Source organism: Grus americana, chromosome 20 (assembly GCF_028858705.1).
Source record: "Grus americana isolate bGruAme1 chromosome 20, bGruAme1.mat, whole genome shotgun sequence".
In the NCBI taxonomy this organism is placed as follows: Eukaryota; Metazoa; Chordata; class Aves; order Gruiformes; family Gruidae; genus Grus; species Grus americana.
In genome coordinates this window covers 1,498,185-1,518,596 of record NC_072871.1, presented here as the reverse complement: position 1 = coordinate 1,518,596, position 20,412 = coordinate 1,498,185, and the positions used below count along the sequence as shown (strand labels likewise).

The 20,412-nt window shown below is 56.1% G+C and overlaps 3 protein-coding genes across 9 annotated transcripts; 1 reads left to right on the top strand and 2 right to left on the bottom strand.

The window, feature by feature from the left end:
• Window positions 1-86: 86 nt before the first annotated feature.
• WDR31 (WD repeat domain 31) lies at window positions 87-9,869 on the bottom strand. Of its 7 annotated transcripts, none has more exons than XM_054848137.1 (11): window positions 9,768-9,869; window positions 7,264-8,911; window positions 6,370-6,499; window positions 5,881-5,955; window positions 4,726-4,870; window positions 4,542-4,642; window positions 3,886-3,953; window positions 3,242-3,383; window positions 2,413-2,575; window positions 863-975; window positions 87-793 (listed from the first exon to the last, which is right to left on the bottom strand). In XM_054848137.1, the coding sequence occupies exons 2-11, from the start codon at window positions 7,308-7,310 to the stop codon at window positions 770-772; spliced, it is 1,008 nt and encodes a 335-aa protein (XP_054704112.1). In that variant the 5' UTR covers window positions 7,311-8,911; window positions 9,768-9,869; the 3' UTR covers window positions 87-769. The 7 variants fall into 7 exon arrangements, with proteins under 7 accessions (XP_054704112.1, XP_054704108.1, XP_054704109.1 ...); XM_054848133.1 differs by having other exon boundaries at window positions 87-975; window positions 7,264-7,391; window positions 8,557-8,911; XM_054848134.1 differs by having other exon boundaries at window positions 87-975; window positions 7,264-7,391; window positions 8,812-8,911.
• Window positions 9,791-18,927, top strand: BSPRY (B-box and SPRY domain containing). The gene is made up of 6 exons (XM_054848131.1): window positions 9,791-9,940; window positions 10,470-10,568; window positions 11,164-11,394; window positions 12,929-12,954; window positions 14,045-14,169; window positions 18,249-18,927. The coding sequence occupies exons 1-6, from the start codon at window positions 9,890-9,892 to the stop codon at window positions 18,773-18,775; spliced, it is 1,059 nt and encodes a 352-aa protein (XP_054704106.1). The 5' UTR covers window positions 9,791-9,889; the 3' UTR covers window positions 18,776-18,927.
• Window positions 18,928-19,521: 594 nt separating this feature from the next.
• On the bottom strand, window positions 19,522-20,409 carry HDHD3 (haloacid dehalogenase like hydrolase domain containing 3). The gene has a single exon (XM_054849008.1). The coding sequence runs from the start codon at window positions 20,407-20,409 to the stop codon at window positions 19,693-19,695; it is 717 nt and encodes a 238-aa protein (XP_054704983.1). The 3' UTR covers window positions 19,522-19,692.
• Between the last annotated feature and the right edge of the window lie 3 nt (window positions 20,410-20,412).

The following is a 20,412-nucleotide window of genomic DNA, read 5'->3' as shown; positions in this document are numbered from 1 at the left end:
GCAGTGTGGTGGCGGCTGCCACGTGTTGTATGCTAGCTCTTATTTACTCCCAGGGAAAATACCATGGGACGAGAGGCCAGCAACTAACACAGAAACATCTTTAATTGTGGTCTTGTGTACAAGCCCCGACACCCAGCTACGCGTGCTCAGCTGCTTCTTGGGTGTCTCACGCAGTGTCCGTTAAAGGGACTGCGTGAGCCTTTGTGGGGGTCTGTCAGCCGCACAGCCAGGGTGTCCCCGGCCATAATGGATGAGCCCCCCCATCCAGGGTGCTTCTCATCAGGTTGCCATTCACGGGAGAATCTTGGCCCAGGAGGGTCCCACATTCTTAGCTGGCGTAGGATGAAATCTTGGACACGAACAAACGTTCTGTTTACACTCACATTGTTCTGGGGTATAAATCCCAGCGCAGGGTTTCTGTCACGCCGTGTTCAGCTCCGCTCAAGTGGAGCGAGGGCAGGAGGGTGAGCGTTCCCTGTCCCGTGCCCTGGTGTCCTTCAGTGCTGCCCCTGGCCTCTTGCAGCTCATCTCCTCTTCCCTTAGCCCCCATCATGTTTGTGTAGAGGTTTTGTAAATAAAATGCACGAGGCTCTTTCAGTAGCGAGAACTTGGCCTGAACGCATCCAGGATTTGGCTTTTCTTCTAGACAGCTCTAGTGCCTTCCTGCCACCCACAAACTGAAACCAGTAAATCCCCCTGCCCCAGTGGTCAGACACGTCGCTGCTCTACAGGCGCAGAGTCTCCTGGTGCTCGCAGTCAGGGGAAGCTCTCAGGGAGTCACATCGGGCAGTCTCTGCTGGAAAGGTTACTATGGTCAAAACACTGCCACCTCCTCCAGCGCTGGGTCTGCGCGGTCGCTCACCCGGAGTACGTGGATTCCCGAGTTAGAGCTGGCACAGAGCACCATGGAGCTGTCACAGACAGCCAGCGAGGACAGAGGTCCCGATCCCTCAAGGCACAAGGTGGCCAGGCAGGCTGGGGAGAGGACACACAAGTCACTCAGGACATGGTTTGCTGACATGAGATGTGACTGCACCAACCTCCCGGCTCTGCCCAGGTGCACCCGTCTGCTCGTCTAAGAAGGGTGTCCAGATCCTGCAGCCAAAGGCATTGGGACGTGCCCTCCAGAAGAGAAACCCTCCACCCCTTTGAGCCCCATGGGGATCTGTGTGTTGCCCAGCCAGGCAGTGGCCAGCTCATGGGGATCCAGGCTGAGGTTGGGCTCTGCCCCTTCCCTGGAGAGGAAGCAGAGATGGATGGACAGACAGATCGTGCTGGGCAGAGCTGCAGGGCTCGCCTGGAGGCATTCCCAACGTGCCTTTTTCTCCCAAATTGCTTACAGCCCAGAAAATTGTTTCCTAAGGGCTGTGCTACACTCAACATGCAGTTATCATTGATAAGCCTCCAAAAGGGAAAGAGAAATCAGATTTACATTATCCAGCACCACATCAGCTCTTCTGTGTGTGTCCATTACTGACAATATCTGGAGGCAGGATTTGTGCAGAGACACCAGCCCCGCTCTGAGCTGCTCGCAGAGCTGCATCTGGCACGGACGTACAGGCAACTGCCTCTCGTGGTGACTTACACCCTTCCAAGAGCGCCTGAATTAAGGCTGACGGCTGTGGAGGTCACCCAGTTGTGAAGGCAATAGGATCAAAACAAAGCTGCTGCTAACCCCGCGGCCGTCTCGGCATGCACAGGCACCAGGGTGAGAGCAGAGGTAAGTGAAACAGAAGGTGAGAGCTTTTCTGTGGGAGGCTATCAGGTTTCTATTTTCATCCTATGTTAAATAAGTGCATTTGGAGCAGTGCTTAGCCACGGGGTGTCTAATGCTGATGACTTTACTGCATTTGGTGCCCGTCTGTGAACCTGAACGGCTTCCCAGGAGTTCTCTGCCTTTGTGTAAGGCATTACTAACAGGTGTGCTGCTGTGGCAGGGCTTGGCAGGGAGTCCAGCTCAGGTGGGGGCTCGGCCTCCAGCAAGCAAGATTAACCCCGAAATGCCCGATTCCCCTTGAGAGGCGATCAAAGCGAGGGCAGCTGCTGACCAGCCCTCTGTCCTCCAGCACTTCTATTCCTTACAACTTGCCACTCGTATCCTCTGTTCTCTTTGATTTTTATCGTTTGTCCTTTCACTGCTGAACCTGGACGTCCCTTTAAAAGCCATCTCATCATTACTGCTTTTTAGTTTAGGCAGGACACCCATCACCTCCAACATTACGCGCCCCAGCACCCTCCTTAGCTTGAGGGCAAGCCAAAGCCCCTGGGTTTGCTTTGGGGCAAATCTCCATCTTGCCCTGCAGCTGGATTGGAGTAAAACCCAGAGATTTCAGGCTTCATTGTGCCCATTACCATTGGGAGACAGAAAGGAAGAAAGCAGTTTTGTTATCCCAGGGCAGGACCCTCCCCTACCTCCAGTGTCTCGGTCCCAGACCTTCACTGTGCTGTCGTACGAGGACGTGGCAATGCTGGGGGTGAGAGCCGGGCCCCGAGGAAGGAAAACGCATGAGGTCGTGGTCTGGAAATGCCCTTTGTACTCGCGCACCTGGTTCCTCGTCTGCCGCAGGTCCCACAGCTGCAAGGCAACAGGCAGCGTTTAGAGCTCAGCATCACTTGCCAGCACGGAGCTGTTTTACAAAGAAAGGAAGATGGGTTTGGATAAAGAGCTCCTCGCCAATCCTTGCAGTACAATGCCCCCTTTGTCTCATGCTCACAGTCCTGGAGAACTTCAAACCCAGAAGGATTTTCACCATCAGTGACTTTGAGCATATGCCCACGCCCGTTAGAGCTGACGGGGTAAGACTGTGCGGGCAGATAACCACGTCTCCAGCCTGCTCCTGTCCTCGGCCCTGCTCTCCCTGGGATGGGACGGTCTTGTCCTCTTGCTGCTCACACACAGGGCTGAGAACCTGCAAGGACTGAATCAATCCCTGGTTTGGAAACCCCTCGAGCAAGGGGTCCCTTACAGGCTTTCTGCAAGAACCTCGTGCTCGTTGATGCCATTACTGGAACAAAATCCCAGTGAGATACGCTTTATCAGGAAGAGTATCTGCTCAGCTGTTCTCTGAGCAGAGGTCTTAAAAAGGGACAGGCAGGAAGACAGCTGGTTGACACCAGCGTAAGGCCAAAGTAGCGGGAGCAAGCAGATCCTTGGAGCACTGATCTGCTGCCCTCCGCTGTATGCTGTGGACATTGGAGAAAAAACCCAGGAAAAGCAGGGTTTGCCGCCCAGTGAACTCACGGTGGCCTCGCCGCCCTCCCCGGCGGAGCCGCTGCTGCTGCTGAGGCAGTACCGCCCGTCCTGGCTCACGTCGCAGCACGTCTGGATGTGCCGCTTGGCTGGAAACGCGTGTGCCACCCGCAGCTCCCGGCTGTCCCAGATCCTGGAAGGGACAGGAGTGGGGAAGGGGGACTCCGAGGCATTGTTGCCGTGATGGGCTTCCCTCCGTGCCTTCCCGCGCACCTCGCTGCGCCCTCGCGCTTTGCCCTTGCTGCCATCCTTCACGGGGCAGGGCTCCTCCTTCCTCCCAGCAGGCCGACCTCCCATGGCTCTCACTGCATCCTTGCATTTACCTGTTCTGGATCCATCTCCAGCCAGAGCAGCTGTGCTGAGATTTCTTATTTATTAATTCTCTTTTTTACCCCCAGACGCCACCCAGCGCTGCTTACAGCCACGGGTGTCCCCATACTGTCCTCCCTGGGCAAGAGACCACGCTCCAAGACCCAGGTGAGCTGGAAGGTGGCTTCTAGCCACCCCAGCAGGGCACGGGAGGCCAGGCGGTTGTGACAAACCAAAGAAACAGCCCCTTGTCCCCTGGCATCTTCCATAATCCCCGTGTGCCCCGGGCTGTGACTCCCTTCTCTGTGGCCACATGTAGAATTTACCTGATCGTTTTATCCTCTGAGGTCTGGATGACATAAGGCTCCCCAGGAACCCAGCACAGATGTGTGACCTGTGGAGAGGAAAGGATGAGCAGAAGCCCACCTCTGTGTGCACCCGGGCTGGTGTCCGCCTGGAGATACACAGCCACCGAGCTCCCGTCCTCTCCCTCCTCGTGCTGGGTTGTGAGCAGGAAATGTTGGATGGCGTTTTTTTCCACTTCCCACCAATGCTGCTCCTGTACCAGGTTCAATCCCAGCGTGGATCCCGGGGGTCTGCAGGCAGGGAGGTGCCAGCAGCTCACCAGGACACAGAGCCATAGGGGCACCAGCGGATGGTACCCATGCCAGCGCCACTGCTGGGCTGGTGTAGAGGGGATGCAGCCCCCGCTGCACAATGTGCTTCCTAACGGCTCTGAGCTAGAGCATTAATAAACTGCCGTATGTCTCTTGGTATCTCTGTGCTCCTGGATTTGTTGTTACCTGGAGTAACCAGCCTCAAGCTTTGGTCTCCCCAGGTGCGCAGGCAACCTGTGCAGTGCCCCAAGGGCTTCTTGTAGCACCAAGCTCAGAGCAAATTCACTCTACACGGCTTCGTGTGCGAAATAACCGAGTAGGCAGCGAGGTGCCGTGAGGGGATGCAAGGAACCAGCAGCTCCTACCAGATTCCTGGAGATAGCGGCTCTGCCCAGACACTCTCCGGTCTCTGTGTCCCACTTGCACACGGTGTTGTCTCGTGAACCTGTGCACAACTGGGAGGCATCTGCAACCACAGGTTAACATAAAAAAAGCGTCAAGAAATGTTGTCAAGAAACCCGTGGGGAATGGGAGCGTGCTGTCCCTCACCCGGGCTCACAGCCAGTCCCGTAACAACCAGGTCGTGTCCTGGGAAGTGCTGCCTTGGCCCTGAAGTCCCGTGGAGCTCCCACATCATCACCGTCCTGTCCCGGGATGCGCTGAAGACTCTGTTTGAGTCAAGGGCAGAGGTGACCTGCCAAGGACAAGACGAGAGAAGCCAGTTAGCCTCCCCACCCAGCCCTGCGCAGGGACAGCACAACGCTCCTGCTTTCGTGTCCAAGCCCAAGACGTGCAGAAACGTGACTGCGAGAGCCTGACCTTCAAACTCTCTTTTGTCCATGCTGGACGTGCACATGCCGGATTGCCCGACGCTCACGCTGCAACTCCTGCTTGCTTCTGCCCTGCCTGACCCCGGCCACAGGCAAACCCTGGCTGCAGCCCGTACTGTGGCCGTGCGTGTCGTGGCAGGGAATGTCGGGCAGGTAGGCTGTGCCACCCGCTAGCGGGACCCACGTCCTCTCAGAACCAGGGAGCTGGATGGTGGATGCGTGTTCTCAGATCTTGTTCTCAGAAACCATTTTATGCGGAAAACTTCCTTAAAAACCCAAATGAGCCCAGGGCACGGTTGCTTTGAGCGTTGGGATGAATGAAGCCCCCTTCATCCCTCCCATACCCACCGCACAGGGGACCCGCTGGGGCTGTGCCCAGGCGCGCTGGCCACCCCCTGCACACACGTACACACCCCTGCACATTTGCTCTCTGAGTAGCGTGTTTGGCTTTGTAATCAGGATGACAGAAGAAAAATTAAAAGCCCTGCCATTCCCAGGCACGGCTGATTTGTAGAATAATGACGAGTCTAGTGGAATTAGACCTGAAGAAAAGTGAACGGCATCTCTGAATCAAAAACCTGACCTAGTGATTCATCCTGAGTTTTTCCTACACCGTCTCTGGGAGGGAAGGATAAGCACAGGTCCGAGCCCCCCAGAGCCCTGTTTAGCCTGGGTGCAGCCACTCCGTGCTGCTTCCCTGCACAGCGAAGTATCAGCTGGGACCCTGGGAAAACCCAACGCATTCCGATACCCCTGACGGAGCAAAGTGAGCCCTCTGTGGATGACAAACCGTCGCTCCATCATTCCTGGTTCCCCAGTTTCTGACAGGTAACAGTGCAGGACACCCCACCGCACTCGATCAGCTGTCGCTCACCTTGGTGACCTCCCGCTCGTGGCCGATGAACCGCCGCAGCGCAGCCCCGGATCTCCAGCTGCAAACAGCCACGATCTGCCGAGGAGCAGGGAGAGGCAATCAGCGGCGGCAGCAGGACAGCAGGCGCAGGAGGGTGATGCGCGTTCTCGGTTACGTTATGGCCCTGCACAGCCCAAGCTTGGAGAGGGAACAGGTTCTGGTTTTGAGCTCCTACAGCACATACAACTGTCTTTAGAGCCCGTCCGCTGCTAGGTAACACAAGAGAAGAGCCAGTCCAGTGATTCCAAGCCCGGGTGAGAGCATTTGATATGGTCTGAGCTCCGGAGAGGTTATAAAATTTAGTTAAATGTGCCCTCACTCTAAGCTCATCTTTTCTTTCTACATTCAGGAACTGACAAAGTTGCTACCATTCACGGAAACATTTAAAGCTCACATTTAAACCTTATTTTCCTAAACTGTGCTTTGTGCCCCATGGCCAGGGTACCTCACCTGATCCCTTCCTCCTGACACACACAGGTCTGGTTGGAGAGCAGCCACACAAGTGACGGCGTCGGCGTGCGCAGGGCCGTGCTGCTGAACGGCACGAACAGGTCCCGTCTCTTCCACGGAGCCGTCGGCCCTGCAGCAGACAGACAGACAGACAGCGGCGGGAGCTGCAGGGCACTTTAGGGCAAAGTCGGGGTGCCGTTCCCCAGTGAGCCCCAGGTCTGGGGGTGGCACCGTGGGCTGGGCCGCGGAGTGACGACATCTGCCTTCAGAAAGCCGAGGAGAAGCTACGAATGCACAAACACATGTCCGGGACTAGGCGAGACGAAGTTGGCCTGTTCCACCTCTAGAGCTGCTAAATATTTAGATGTTTATTCACTCCATGCTGGTGCAAAGAAGAAAAGAAATTCTGGTCTTACCAGCCTCCACTAACCCCTTTCGGGCCCTGCTGCTCTCCTGTGCTCTCCTGGCCTTGCCAAGCACATCAAGTCCCCCCTGCTGCCGCCCCGTGCTCTCAGCTGATCCCCAGCAGACATTGCCCACCCTGCTGCCAGACACCGAATTATTTCATCTTGCCGATCAAAGCCGATGAGAGTCGCTGAAGAGACAATGAAGCAGTTTGGGTATTTGGGCCAAACAGCCAGCCCTGGAGCTGTCAGCCTTCAGAGCTCTGCCTGAGCCACCATGGAGCACGGCCACCGGCCACATTTATGTGCCTGGCTACATTTTGGATTTCAGTCCTCCAAAGAAGCTGAGCAGACTTTAGAAATGACGGTTGAAAATGAAAATCTGATTCATACATTCAATAATGAAACTAAAACCACGTGCTTGCTATTCTCTCTTCACTCTCCTTACTGGTTTATTAACTGAAGACATGATGATCTGGCATTGCTTTACCTGTATCTGGAGTGGCGGAAGCTGATTTTACTCTGCAGTTTCCCCATAGTGCTGCCGAAGAGCACGGCTCCCACCACCGCCAGCAGCGCTGAGCATCACATCAGCACCCAGCACTGCTGGGATGGGACCTGCGGGTGAGGAGACGCAGCATTACTGGGAATCCAGAGAGGATGAGGTGCTGATAACACGTTACCTACATCTTAACTTCATTTAGAGTCAGAGAGAGAACCTCAGAGGAAGGGACATCTGGAGCTCTCCAGTTTAGAGCAGAGCCAGCTTCAGAGGTGAAGTTACTGGGACCTTACAGCTGAGCCTTAAAAATACCCAGGCTTGGTGTGGCCACGATAGAGATGGAGCTGCTGCCTGTAATTCTTCTAGTGCCTCACACCTCCTCTTAATCCAGTATCTACTCTTGACTTGATTTCCCAGAGATCCTGATCTGCTCTTGGTTTCCCAGAGATCCCGATCTCTAGACTGGTGAATGCAAAAAACACCTCCAGACTGAAGTTCATACAGCCAGCTGGTGGGACTGTATCGTTGGACCAAGATAACTGCAGTCACAGGCAGCCCGAACTTAACTGAACCAGCCTGGCTTAACATAAAGCTGGAACTGGTCTTTCCACAGGCTGAGGAACACTTTGGGAACAGCAGCTTCTGTCTAAACTCCAACCCCAGGTCCAGGCTAGACCAGACCACCTTGATAACCCCAATGCCTTCAGCAAAAAACTTCTGGCTGTCCAGGCTGAGCCCAGCCTGCCCCATCCCGGGGCATCCCCCACGAGCGGCACCATGACAAACAGACCCCACAGCAACATCCGTCTGGGTGCAGGAGCCTTTGGCGGAGCAGGGCTCGGGCCGAGGCAGCATCTCTCCCTCTTGTCCTCATGGGTCACAGACCGAGCAGAAACCAGTTTCAATGACAGTGAATTGCCACGTACAGTAACTGGCGTCTTCTCAGCTCAAGATGCACTAATTGGATTTAGCCTGCACTTGGTGTGTGTTAGCATTCCTGTCTTCTTGGTCAGTAGTGTTTTGCTAATAAAAATCACAAAAAAAACCCCACCTGCTTGTTCCAGCAAAGGAAAAAACCTGCTTCAAGGCTCTGCCCACAAAAACTTGAAAACCAAATACTGGAAGCACTAAGCAAGAGGGGTTGGGGTTCTACAAAACATTCCCCTTCTAATTTTACCCTGACAGCCTCTGTGATTAGCAATTAGTAATACCCAGTTAATCTCCGCTTGTTCTACCCATGAGTTTGCATGTTCATAAGATGTGAAGAATGATAAATCTCACAGTTGAGGGGCAGTGATAATTCAGCAATTTTCTTCCAATCAGACTGAGTGTCCAAACCATTTCAGTACATGAGGAACAAACATGATTTTTCTTTGACAACGGGAGAACTCTGGAAGTTGTTTCTCCTGGAACACAAGACTCTAGGAAAAAGCTAAGATGTAAATTCTGATTTTTTAATTACGATGATTACTATGTTTCCCAACCAGCAGTTAGTTTCCGCAGTTGTGGTTAATGCACATGTGCAATCGTCCCTACCCGCACACCAGCTCAAACCGAGCTGGAAGAAGGCAGAGAGCTGCCGGCGACGGCTGGAGGTCTGTCTCGTGTCTAACTGCCTTCTCCTGCCTCTTGCCCTCTGCAAAAAAAAAAAAAAAAAGTAGATCTTTCTGAATCCTGACTGAGAACAGTAGTTGCTCGGGCAGGATGTTCATCTGAGGTTTTACTATCTGGCAGGTTGCCTACATGTTTATCATGAGCCTGGTCATCACAAAGCTCTCAGACAACACAGGGATCCTGCAGCAACCGATCCATACAAAGCCGCCCCTCCAGAAGACTGAATTTCACGCTGGAATATCTCCTATCCTCCCTTCCCCCCAAATGCATGGCTTAACAGAAATGAAAAACATTTTCTTACTAAATTGGGTTTTAAAAAATAACCCACGCTGCCACCTAAGCCTGTTCAGGCTTTGCAGTGAAATCTGTACCAAGGAAACTACAATGTCCACAGCAGTGGGCACAGAAATCACAGCAGAGCTTTCTCCCCGTTTTCATGGGGTGTTAAACATCCCTTAGAAGAGGGGTGTCTAACCAGCTTTTGGAGGACACAGGGGCAGCCCCGAGTCCCTATAGCGGGGGGTGACCCCACGGCAATGATACGGGTCCCTATAGCGGGGGGTGACCCCATGGCAATGATGTGGGTCTCTATAGTGGGGATGACCCCACGGCAATGATGTGGGTCCCTGTAACGGGGGGTGGCCCCGTGGGTGGTCCGTGGGTCCCTGCGGACGGGGGGAGCCCCACGATAGGGTGTGGGGCAGCCTGGCGGGTGCACTATGGGCGCAGTCCAGGTCGCTACAGCCGGGGCAGCCCCTGGGAAGGGTACGGGGACAGAACGGGTCCCTGTAGCTGGGCCAGCCCCACGGGAAGGGTACGGGGCAGCCCGCCCAGCCCCGGGAACCCACCGTGCCGGGCCGCCCCCGCCGCGCACTCACCGGGGGCCGGGCCCCGTCCCGTCCCGTCCCGCCGCCCGGCTCCTCAGCAGCGCCGGGGCGGAGCGTTGTGCAGGGCCCGGGCGGGGCCGCCGCCGCCCCCGCGGCAGGTGCCGGGGCGCAGCATGGCCCAGCGCCGGGGCGGGGGGGCGGCGGAGCGAGCGGCGGCTCTGAGGGTGAGCCACGGCGGGCACCGGGGCATCGGGCCCCTGCCCTTCCCCGGGGGGCGGCTCTGCCTCGGGCCCGGGCCCGGGCCCGGGCCCGGGCCCTTCCCCGGTGCCCGCCGGGGGCCGAGCAGGGCCCGGGGCGTGTGGGGCTGCCTGCGGCGCGGGGGGGAAAGGGACGGTGCGTGGGTCTGGGGAGTTCCGGTGTGGCGCGGGGGGTTCCCGGGCGGGCTGTGGGGCCGTGGGGGGTCCCTGGCGGGGTGTGGGGCTGTGTGAGTGGGTCCCCGTGGGGAGGTGGGTTCTCTGCGGGGCCCCTGGTGGGGTGTGGAACCACGCGAGGGGTCCCCCGTGGGGATAGGGGTTGTGGGGCTGCGTGGGGTCCCCAGTGGGGTGTAGGGCCGTGTGAGGGGTCCCCCGTGGGGAAGGGGGCTCTCTCTCTGTGGGGCGCTACACGAGGACCCCCGGAGGCGTGGGGCTGGCAGGGGCTCGGGGCCGCCGTCGCTGTGGAGGCCTGCATGCTGCCTGCCGCTCTGCCTTCCAGAACAAGATCGTGGACCGGTGCGAGCGGCTCCAGCTGCAGAGCGCTGCCATCGCCCGGCACCTGGACGGCGTGCTGCCCGCCAAGGACCAGGGCGTCCTGGTAAGTGCCTGCCCCTTCTACCAGCGCAGCGGGGAGCTGGCCCCGCGTGCTCCCCTGCTCGCTGTTCCTGGCGGAGATGTGGAGCTCTCGGGGGGCTCATCGGTGGGCAGGGGTTGCCCCCCTCCTGCCCCGCCGCTTGTGCAAGCAGAGTGCCGGGGCACCTGCCATTCCTGCTTTGTCTGCCTATAAAACGTACGTGAGCAATAAATTTCTTGGTGTTAGTATACAGCCATTAAACATCCTGCTAGGACCAGTCTTAACGATTCCTGATATATTTTGTTTGTGCCGCACTGTCACCAAGGACAAAAGACAGTTCTGATGGTGGCTCTGTTTCTCACTAATGGCGAATCCCGGGAGATCTGCTGAGGGATGGGGCTCTGGTCCCTCGCAGGTTGTCACAGGTACCACGGTTAGGCCAGGAGGCAGGTTTGGGACTGGCTGTCCCATTTACCTCCGCTTGCATCGTGATGATTACTGAGGTTTGGGCTCAATTAATGGAGTCGTCATAACCGCTGAGCCCACAGAAAGCCAGCAGAAGCGGTTGGTGCTCCTGTTGGGGTTGAACCCAGGCTGATGTTTCTCCTCGCTCTGGCAGAACGCAGCCAACGCAGCACGGGAGCTGGTAATACAGAGGCTGATCTTCGTGGGGAACGCATGTGAAAATGAGGAGCAGCGTTTGCTGGAGAAGGTGCACGCAGAGGAGGAGCGGGCGCACCAGAGCATCCTGACCCAGCGGGCGCACTGGACTGAGGCTTTGCAGAAGCTGGCTGCCCTCCGAACCTACCTGGTGGACGTGATCACCAACCTGGATGACCAGAGCCTGGTGGTGAGTGCTGCTCCTTGTTCGAGGGACAGGTCAGTCAGCCCAGAAGTGACCTAGACGTTTTATCATTGATATTATGGGACTTTAATACAGTGTTCAGCAGCTTGCTGCACTGACAGCAAGGAGGCAGAGTTGGACAGGACCTATGTTTGCAGGTCTAGCTCAAGGAACCTCCTTCCCGACCAGCCCCTGTGGTTTCTCGGTGGTTCCTAGAGCATCTGCTCTGCCTGATGCTGCTTTTGCTTGCAGTGAGGTTCAGAACCACCAGGCTCAGGTCCCCGAGCTCTTTCCTTGAAACTGCCTGCTCTCAGGTGCCCTTAGGCTTGACCGCCAGGACAGCTGTGGGTTGAGAGCTGCTCTTACAGCAGGCAATTGAGCCACCAGTTTTCTAGTGTTCTGTCTGGTTTTAATCAAACCGTGACCCTGGGGAGCACCTGCAGCTCCCAAGGTGGTGGGAAACACAGCGTCTGTCCTGCCCCGGCATCTTCTTAGCTGCCTGGGCTGTGGCCTCTCTGTGGAGAGTAGAGGTTGGAAAGCGAGATCCATCAATGCCTGTGGCAGAAAACAGCATGACCCTCAATGTCTCCTTTTGCCACATAGTGGAGGGGGAGTAAGGATTGTACGTTCTCTGCCTTGGATCGCTGGTGTTGGTATTTGTCTCTATCGGGAATCGATATGTGTCATGTCACAGGAAAGTGAAAGGCATGTAGAGCACCCCGCAGCTCATATTTGAGCAGGGATCAAATATTTTCCTACCACTTTGCTAACTGGGCTGTACCTTGAGAACATGCCAGCAGGTACAGAAACAAGTGGGACTGATCACGAGGTTATCTGACTCGTGGCTTAGGCGCTCTGACCCATGCAGCAGCTTCACCCCTTACTGAAAGCCTTGGGGGTTGTTTGCTGCAAGCACAGGATGTTCTTGCAGGTGCCCTAATGGGGTGGGGGAGGAAGGGGACCTCAGGGCTGGGGTTTTCACGCTCTGGGCAAGGCAGGTTGCAGCGATCAGAGCTCCCAGATGCAGACAGGCTGGTGCCTACCAGAGGGTATGGAGACAGAGCTGGTTCTTTGTGGGTCTGAGACTTTCCACCTGCCTTAGCTCTCCTGCATTTCCCTCATGCCAGATGATCCAGCTGTGCTTGCGGTCTCCAGCTCTCACACCGCCTGCACGTGCAGCAGAGCGGTGGCAGGCTCTGTCCGGCTGTTCCCGTGCCCTTCTCGAGCGACTTGTCACCCAGCCACCCAGTCCCACTGGCGCAGTAGGCATTGCCCCTAGCTAGGTGTAGAAGATGTATCGCCCTCAGCCATTTCCACTCATTTTCTGAGTCAGGGAGTGGAAAGTGCTGCAGCTGAAGAAAATGGATGTCGGACACTCACCCTGTTCCCCAGGGCCAGCGATGGGGTGAGGAGTGGTTTCTCTGGGTCAGGAAGGAGAATGGTGCTCCCTAGGGCCTGGGATTGCTGTGCCCCAGCCTGTGTATGGGATTTTATCTGTGGGGATTTCAGCTGTGATGACTCTTTCTCTCCTTGTCCCCAGCGCGCAGAACAAGAGATCTTCGAGAGGTTAGTACCTGGCTGCTCCTGGTCCTTTCCCTGACCCCTGCTCCAAGCTTGCCCACACCCTCGGTGGTTCCTGCTGTGAGCAGCATGCCATTGCTCAGGCAGCAAGAGACACTCCCTCTTTCCTCCCTTGCGCTGCTTTTGTTGAGCACAGAGATGCCAGCATGGCCTCTTCTCTCTGCTTCACGTACTGCGCTGCAGCTCAGGATGGAGAAGTCTTGGCACCTAGAAGTGCTCCAGGGGCGGTGTCTCCCCAGAGGCATTGCCACACGCTTTGGGGAGACCTTCTCCAGCTCCACACTCGCGCTGCCTCCCTCCCTGACAGAGAGGTTGCAGGGAGGGGAGAACCAAGTTCAAGTGTCAGCATTTCTGACAGTCATCAGTAACGCTGGGCCGCCCTTCCTTGAGAAGGCAGCTCCGTGGCTGCATTTCTGCAGGTATTCATTTCCGTGGCTGCTGCAAGGTGCTGGCTAGCACTGGGTGGGCTCTGCTGCCTGGAGGGCTTTCAGGAGTATGTTTTCCTGGAGCCTGCCTGTAGAGAGTAAGAAATCGGCCACAGCACGTCACCCACAGCCAGTGCCAGAGCCTTTACTTACAACCACGAGTTCATTTGTGCACTGCAGGCCGCAGGAACCCAGCAAATCCTCGATATCCTTCCTATGCTGTATGAAACCCGGCATCCTGGCTTGCTCCCCTGTTGTATCCCCCTTTGCTCTGAAAGCTGATAAAGAGGGAAATCTGAATCTCTCACCGCAGCCTGTTCGTTGTGCTCCTCTTGTACCTTGACGGCCGCTCTCAGACGTGTTTAATCTGTGTCTGCTGAGTGAGGAGGCTGTTGACTCAGGCTGCTGGGATTGTATTTGGAAACACCGAGGTCCTTTCAGAAGGGGCTGTAATCAAAGCCAACCGACAGTATCACTTGGGAGGAGAGTTTGCCCAGAAACCCCCCGGGTGCAGTTTCTCTACAGTAAATACTCCTCTTGCAACTGCTCCAGCTTGTATTTCTGCTGTACTTACTAGTGATCTTAAACACCTCCTGGCACTGCTCAATAAATCATTGTATTTCGAAATAACTCTTGTGTTTCTTTGCTAGGACAGAGGTGGCGGAGGGAATCTTAGAGCCACAGGAGTCCCTGAAGTTAAACTTTAATCAGACCTGCGTCCAGAGTCCACTGCTGCATCGACTGTGGGCCTCCGCTGTTCTCTGCTGCATTGCAGGTCAGTATCTTGCTCAGGTCTCACGCTCTCTGGGGATTCCTGCACGCTCATTCACATTGCACCCAAAAAACCACCCTGACGCTGTGTCAAAACATCCTGATGCTCATCTTGCCCAGGACATGGGGCATCCTGCCCTCCTCTGCTGTCCCAGCCCCTGCTAGTTGCTTGGAGCCCCCCCTGGCAGGGGGGAGCAGCAGCTGTAGGAGGTTTGGGAGGGGGGACAGTGGCTCGAAGGGGCTGGCTGTGGCTAAGAGCAGAACAGGGGGTTGAAAAGACTGTATCTTTTATCAGCTCTGTTGATTAACCTCACTTGGTTTCTTTTGCTGTTTCCTGAGTCGCTGGGTGACAGCAGCGAAGCTGGTGCTGCCGTAGGAGTCTCTGTCGCAGAAATTCCTCAGCGCCGTGTTTAGCACAGGCCTGCTGGTGATTTTAAAAGAGGGTGAACTGGCCCGCGTGGTGTCTGAGGGAGGCTCTGACGTGCTGGAATGAGAAGTGAGTAAATGCCGTAGCTTTCTGATCCTGAGCTGAGATTGTGGCTGTGCACGAGCTGGTGGTTTGTTCGAGACGTTTGTGATCTGGCACAGCTCTCGCTGTGCAGCTGAGGTTGCATCAGAGGCGTCTGTCAGGCCAGCGGCGTGCTCTGGGTACGGTTTTACGAGGTTGGAGTCAGCTCTGGTGAGCAGGGAGAGATGTTCTTCCGGCAGTGATCCGCGTGAATTGCTGGTTGTGAAATCTTTGCTTTTACTCTGGCTTCCAGGCCACCCTTAGAGCGTTTCAAATGTATCTTTTGTTCCTCAAAGGTGGCAACATCCTTCACAACTGGAAAACATTTGTCTCATGTGCCGCCTCGTGAGCAGTCCCTGGGGTCACCTTCCCAAAGCTTTTGCATTAACCTTTGGGTTTTGCTTCTCTCTCACGATGCTGATGAGGGGTTCACAGTTTTTCCCCGTTTCCAGGTCCCTCCCCAAGGAACGCGCTTCTGGCTTTTATTGCTCTCATGTTTTCCAGTATTAGCTAGAGAATCTGTGCGTGCCGGACACCACCATCATTTGTTTCTTCCACTGCAGACTCTGGTGTTGCTCTTTGTGATTAATTTTCCTCTGTTCTGAGTCCTTGAGTGCTGGCAGCCGTGCACACTCCTGCAGTTGTACTCTGGCAAAGTTGAGCAGGCTCTCAGCAGATGCTCAGAGCTGTCATGTTGTGCAGGAAACCTTCCCCTAATTCTCTTTTGTTGTGACATGGTTTTTTTATGGATTCCTTTCCCAATAGCATCCTTGTCAAATGTAGCGACTCTAAAGCATTCGATCCTAGTCGTGGGTCTGTTGGTGCTAGCATCACGCTCTGGTTTGGGTTTTTGTGGTCACATTTAACATGTCATTATTGCGTGCTGAGGATGCCTGCCACATCCTTGCTTATCTCACTAGTCCATAGTGTGCCCAGGACCTAGCCTTAGAGATTCGATATTAACTGCAGTGGTCCTAGCTTTCGTTAAGACACAGTAATGTTATGTTTCAGTTGGTGGGCCCTCCTCCCAAAGGCAGTTGAACAGGTAGCAGTCTTGTTTATTTGCATGAAAACAGGAATTCCTAGCCTTGATGGTTTGCCCCGTAGCCTCTCAAAAACTTGGAAACCAGCAGGGAAAAGAACCTCCATTTCGCTCTCAAAAATAAACACGGTTCCTTTGATGTCTTCACTTGGCATCCAGGCTTGTGTATCGCGTACGTTTGGGGTTGGCAGCTTCTTCCTTAAACCAAGAGATGATGTAAACCTCCTGGCACCGTTCTGGGAGGGATCTTGGTTCATGGCCACCCGTGTTAGTCCTGCCGGGGCGCAGGTAAGTGGCGGTGCTGGCTGGCGGCCCGATGGAGGACCCTCTGCAGGGGTGGCACAGACTGGAGCCATCCCAGCTGGCTGAGACGTTGGGCTGCTCCGTGGTGAGCTTCTACCCTGGAGACCAGGCTGGGTCTGAGTTCCACCTTGCTGCCTAAATCAAGCTACGAGGATTTTAATTTGAGATGTGGGAGTTTGGACACGGGAACTTGGATTTTTAAAAGTAGTAAACTGTGCTGCAGCTAACACATAGGTACTTGACAGAGATGTTAACCATGTTAACTTACTGACTCAGCATCCCTCGTCTCTCTAAGGTCAAGGCCACTCCAAGGGGTACTGTACACAGAGAAAATAGATTTTGGGGTGAGATGAATTCCTGGTGGAATTGTTCATCAGAATATATGGGAATGTCTGGAGGGCAGGTTTAATTATGACAAAACACTTCTCTGTGTGGGAAAATTTGCTGATCTGAATTACTCTACTGCTACTCTGCGAGCATTTCCCCTCCCTCAGACGCTCCTGTCATCGTAATTCCACCACAACGCTACGTGGGCATCAGCGGGGTGGTATTTCCTCTTGCAGATGATCCCTGTTCAGGAACACCAGAATGCAACCCCGCACCCAGCTGAGAGGTGTGTTGCACAACATGAGGTTTAGTGCCCTTCTTCTGTCAGGGGAAGGTGAAGTCTCGTACTGCTCCGTTTTCTATGAATTCATAGCAGCGTTTGGCTTCCTGGAAGGTCAACCTACGAATAGGCAGCGTGGGCAAATACAGCTGCAGAGACCTACGGAGAGCACAGCGTGGTGGGCAGGCGTGCTGCAAAGCTCAGGGAAATAAATCATCAAATGAATGAGGTTCTCTGCTTCAGCTGGAATGGGATGCTCTCCTCAGCTCCTCTCTCTGCTCGCTGCTGCCTGCAATAGCTTCCATCTAACGTGCAAGTGTGCGTGGCACTTCCACGTTGTGCAAACTGCTAACTCAGCCTCAGTTCATCTCCTGCCAGGGAGCAGCAGGGCAGGTGCAGCCCTAGGAAAGCCCTCGGCCAGCGCTGCTGCTGTTCGGTGCCGCTCACCGGTCAGGGGGATGCTGACCTGGGTCCGTGTAGGTGCCGGAGCAGGTCAGGCTCTGGGACGAGCCGGCTCCATTCAGGGTGCGGCGTAATGGTTTGATTCTATAAGGGCCTCATCCTGCCGCGTGCTGAGGGTGGTTAGGAAATGGCCGGAGCGGGCACAATACGGTGCAGCTCTTGTTGGCGGCAGGGCTGGGGGAGCAAATGATTCACCTGCTTCCGTGGGGGTTTAAGCCCTAAAATGAATGAAGTGAGGGTGGGGGAAGGCAGGGCAAGGGGGGGCACCCGCAGGTAGAAACTCCGTCTCCCCGGGAGCAGCTGAGTCAGCTGGGCATCAGCCTTGTCTCTTTGCTTGGCGAATTTAAGGAGCGAGGGAAACACTTGCGCAGTTATTCAGCGCTCGCACCGGTCTGCAGACCCTCGGGGGGGGGCCTGGGGGGGTGCAGCCAGGGCAGGGTGAGTGGTGCTGGGTGCTGTCAGCCCGTGGGTCTGAAGTGGAGCAGAACCCCAGCGGCTCTCACCCCGGGCTGCGGCTTGCTGGGTTTGTGCTGTGGCACAAGGGCAGCCGGACGGCCCCTTAATTCACAGCGAAACCCCAGGCAGTCGTGGCCGTGCTCATCTCATGCCTGGTGCCACCTCCCGCGGCTGCTCCGAAGGGGCTCAGGGTGGGTCGATGCTTCACTTGGGCTGTACAGGGGGAAAGGGATTTCCCCTGCCCAGCCCTCGCCGTTCCTTCTCAGTCCGGTATTACCGGCTGTGCAGGTTTTCTGCAAACAGCCCTGCATTCTTGCGGCTGGGGGAGGAGAAGTTGGGTCCTGCTCACCCGCAGTGGGGGTGGGAAGGGACGGGGCTCAGATTTGGGTCTCTCCCAAAAGCGGGATGAACCGAACCTGCTGAGTTCTGTTTTGGGGGGATTCGGGCCAGGGTCAAAGCAATATGAGCAGCATCTTCTCTGGCTCTGCAGGTGTCTGGTGAACTTGACTGGTGGCTTTGATGAGTCTCTGCATTGTTCTGGCCCTGGCTTGAGAGGGGAAGCAGTGGGGAGCTGCTGTGCTGGCACCCAGCCCCAGCTGGAGCCCCCAACGCCGTGTCACCCCAGGGAACAGATTGTGTTTCTGATGGCTGTGACTTCAGGCAAGGGCCACCGAGTTGCTGCTCACCATGTGGCTTCTCTTGCAGGCTCACAGGAGATTCACATAGATGAGAAAACCATCAGCCCCCACCTCAGCCTGTCAGAAGACAAGAAAACCCTGACCTTCAGCCCCAAGAAAGCAAAGGTGGACTCGGACTGCCCCGAGCGGTTTGACCACTGGCCCAATGCTTTGGCTACTGCAGCTTTCCGCTCGGGAGTCTGCGCGTGGAAGATCAGTGTGGAGAAGAGCTGCGCCTACAAGCTGGGGGTTTGCTACAGCTCCCTGCCACGGAAGGGGTCTGGCAACGAAGCCCGCCTGGGCTTCAACACCGCTTCCTGGGTCTTCTCGCGCTACGACAAGGAGTTCAAGTTCCTGCATGCCGGGCACCCACAGGTGGTGGAGCTGATCAGATCTCCGGCCGAGATCGGGGTGCTGGTTGACTTTGCGGGAGGGGAGGTGCTCTTTTACGACCCCGATTCCTGTGCCATCCTCTTCTCCCACAGGGAGACCTTCGCGGAGCCCCTCTATCCCGTCTTCGCTGTGGCACACCAGAACATCTCGCTTGTCCGGTGAGCGAAGCATTGCGCTCACTGCAGGGGTGAATATACAACTGTATATACGGTGACTGTATATACACTATACAGTACCTTCTTGGGGGAAGGGAGCCCAGACAGGGCTACTGGCTCGTGTACAGTGGCATTCAGACAAGACCTGCCTTCAAACTACTTCTGTTTTTCATGTGTTTTATGGCACTTTTGGGAGGAGCAGGGACACTGCGGGAGGCTGTCACCCACAGGGGACCCACGCCAGGGCACCCCTGAGGGGCTGTGGCCCGTGGAGGAGCCCATGCCAGAGCAGAGGAGTAAGAAGCAAAGGGCAGCAGAAAGAAACCTTGTCTGGGCTGCTCCCCGCCTCGCCAAAGGGAGCGTAACGTGGCAGAAACACGGGGAGGTGGTGTTAGGGAGGAAGGAGAGGTGTTGGCCTGAAGTGGAGCCAGGGAGAAGAGCAGGAAAGGTGTTTCTTTAACTGTTTAAAATTTCTCTTCTTTATTTCTCACTACTAAAATCAATACTGCAAAGTTGATGTTAATTGACAGTAGCTTAAGTTAAATTCCCCCAATCCAGACTGTTTTGCCCCCAGCAGAGGGATGTGACTGCCTCCCATCACCGCCGTTGGGAAGAGGGGAATGCTGGCTGTCCCTCCCCCCAGAACGAGCCTTCTGGAGCGCAGCTTCACCCCGTCCCCAACTCTGCTGGGGGGGACACCACTGCTGACCCTCTTCCGTAGCAGTTTTAGAGTGATGAAAGCAGCAGCAACGCTGAGCCTCAGATACGTTTTATTGCATGAACACCCCCCCTGCTCTGCGGGCAGCGCTGCTCCCTGCACTCAGAAGTGCTCGCTTCTTGTCCCTGCCCAACGGGCAGCAAGAAATCCCATGCCAGGACCAGTTCACCACTCTGCAGTGGTGCGGGTCCTCCTCTGAAACGCAGCTACCCCCTCTCAATAAGAGCCAGGAGGTGGTTGAGCGTGGGCAGGACGTGCTTGGGGGGCACCTCTGGCTCCTTGTCCTGCCCCACTGCCCGGAGCAGGAAGCTGTGCATTCCCACGGCACGGGCCGCCCTGTAATCCCGGGTGTAGTCGTCCCCGACGTGAGCCGCCTGCTCCGGGGGGACCCCGCTGAGGCACAGGGCTTTCTCAAAGATCCTCCTGTCTGGCTTGGCGAAGCCTGCATCCTCGGAGGTGAGGACGAATTCAAAGTGGTGCCGCAGGTTGCACTGGCAGAGGATGTTTTCCAGCCGGTTATCGAAGTTGGAGACCACCCCCATGCGGAAGCCGCGCTGGCGGCACCGGCTCAGGGTCTCTACGGCTCCCGGCAGCACCTCCCAGTTACAGGCGTTGCAGAAGTCACGGTAGAGGTTTTCCGCCATCAGCGTTAGGACTCTGTCTTCATGCACGCCCGAGAGCCTGAAGGTCTGTTCCACGACGTGGAGCCACCACTGCCGGGAGCTCAGCCCCCGGCCCTGGCCGTAGTTGGGGAAGCGCCGGCTCTGGGCTCCGTACGCCTCCCGGAAAGACTGACCGAGAGCCTCCGGCTGCACCCGGACCCCGTGAGCCCGGGCCTCGGCCGCGTAGCTCTCCCCCACCGGCTGCCGCAGCCGCAGCAGCGTGTCCTTCACGTCCCACGTTAGTAAGCGGAGCCTAAGCATGGC

Bases quoted from the DNA above. Each gene is read 5' to 3' on its own strand.
- WDR31 (XM_054848133.1), bottom strand. From the start codon at position 7,310: ATGGGGAAACTGCAGAGTAAAATCAGCTTCCGCCACTCCAGATACAG. The intron at 6,500-7,263 runs GTAAAGCAATGC...TGTCTGCTGCAG, and splicing joins TTCCGCCACTCCAGATACAG to GGCCGACGGCTCCGTGGAAG. The intron at 3,384-3,885 runs GTAAATTCTACA...TGTCCCTTCCAG, and splicing joins TCAGAGGATAAAACGATCAG to GATCTGGGACAGCCGGGAGC.
- BSPRY (XM_054848131.1), top strand. From the start codon at position 9,890: ATGGCCCAGCGCCGGGGCGGGGGGGCGGCGGAGCGAGCGGCGGCTCTG. The intron at 11,395-12,928 runs GTGAGTGCTGCT...CCTTGTCCCCAG, and splicing joins TGGATGACCAGAGCCTGGTG to CGCGCAGAACAAGAGATCTT. The intron at 12,955-14,044 runs GTTAGTACCTGG...TTTCTTTGCTAG, and splicing joins GAACAAGAGATCTTCGAGAG to GACAGAGGTGGCGGAGGGAA.
- HDHD3 (XM_054849008.1), bottom strand. From the start codon at position 20,409: ATGCTTAGGCTCCGCTTACTAACGTGGGACGTGAAGGACACGCTGCTG.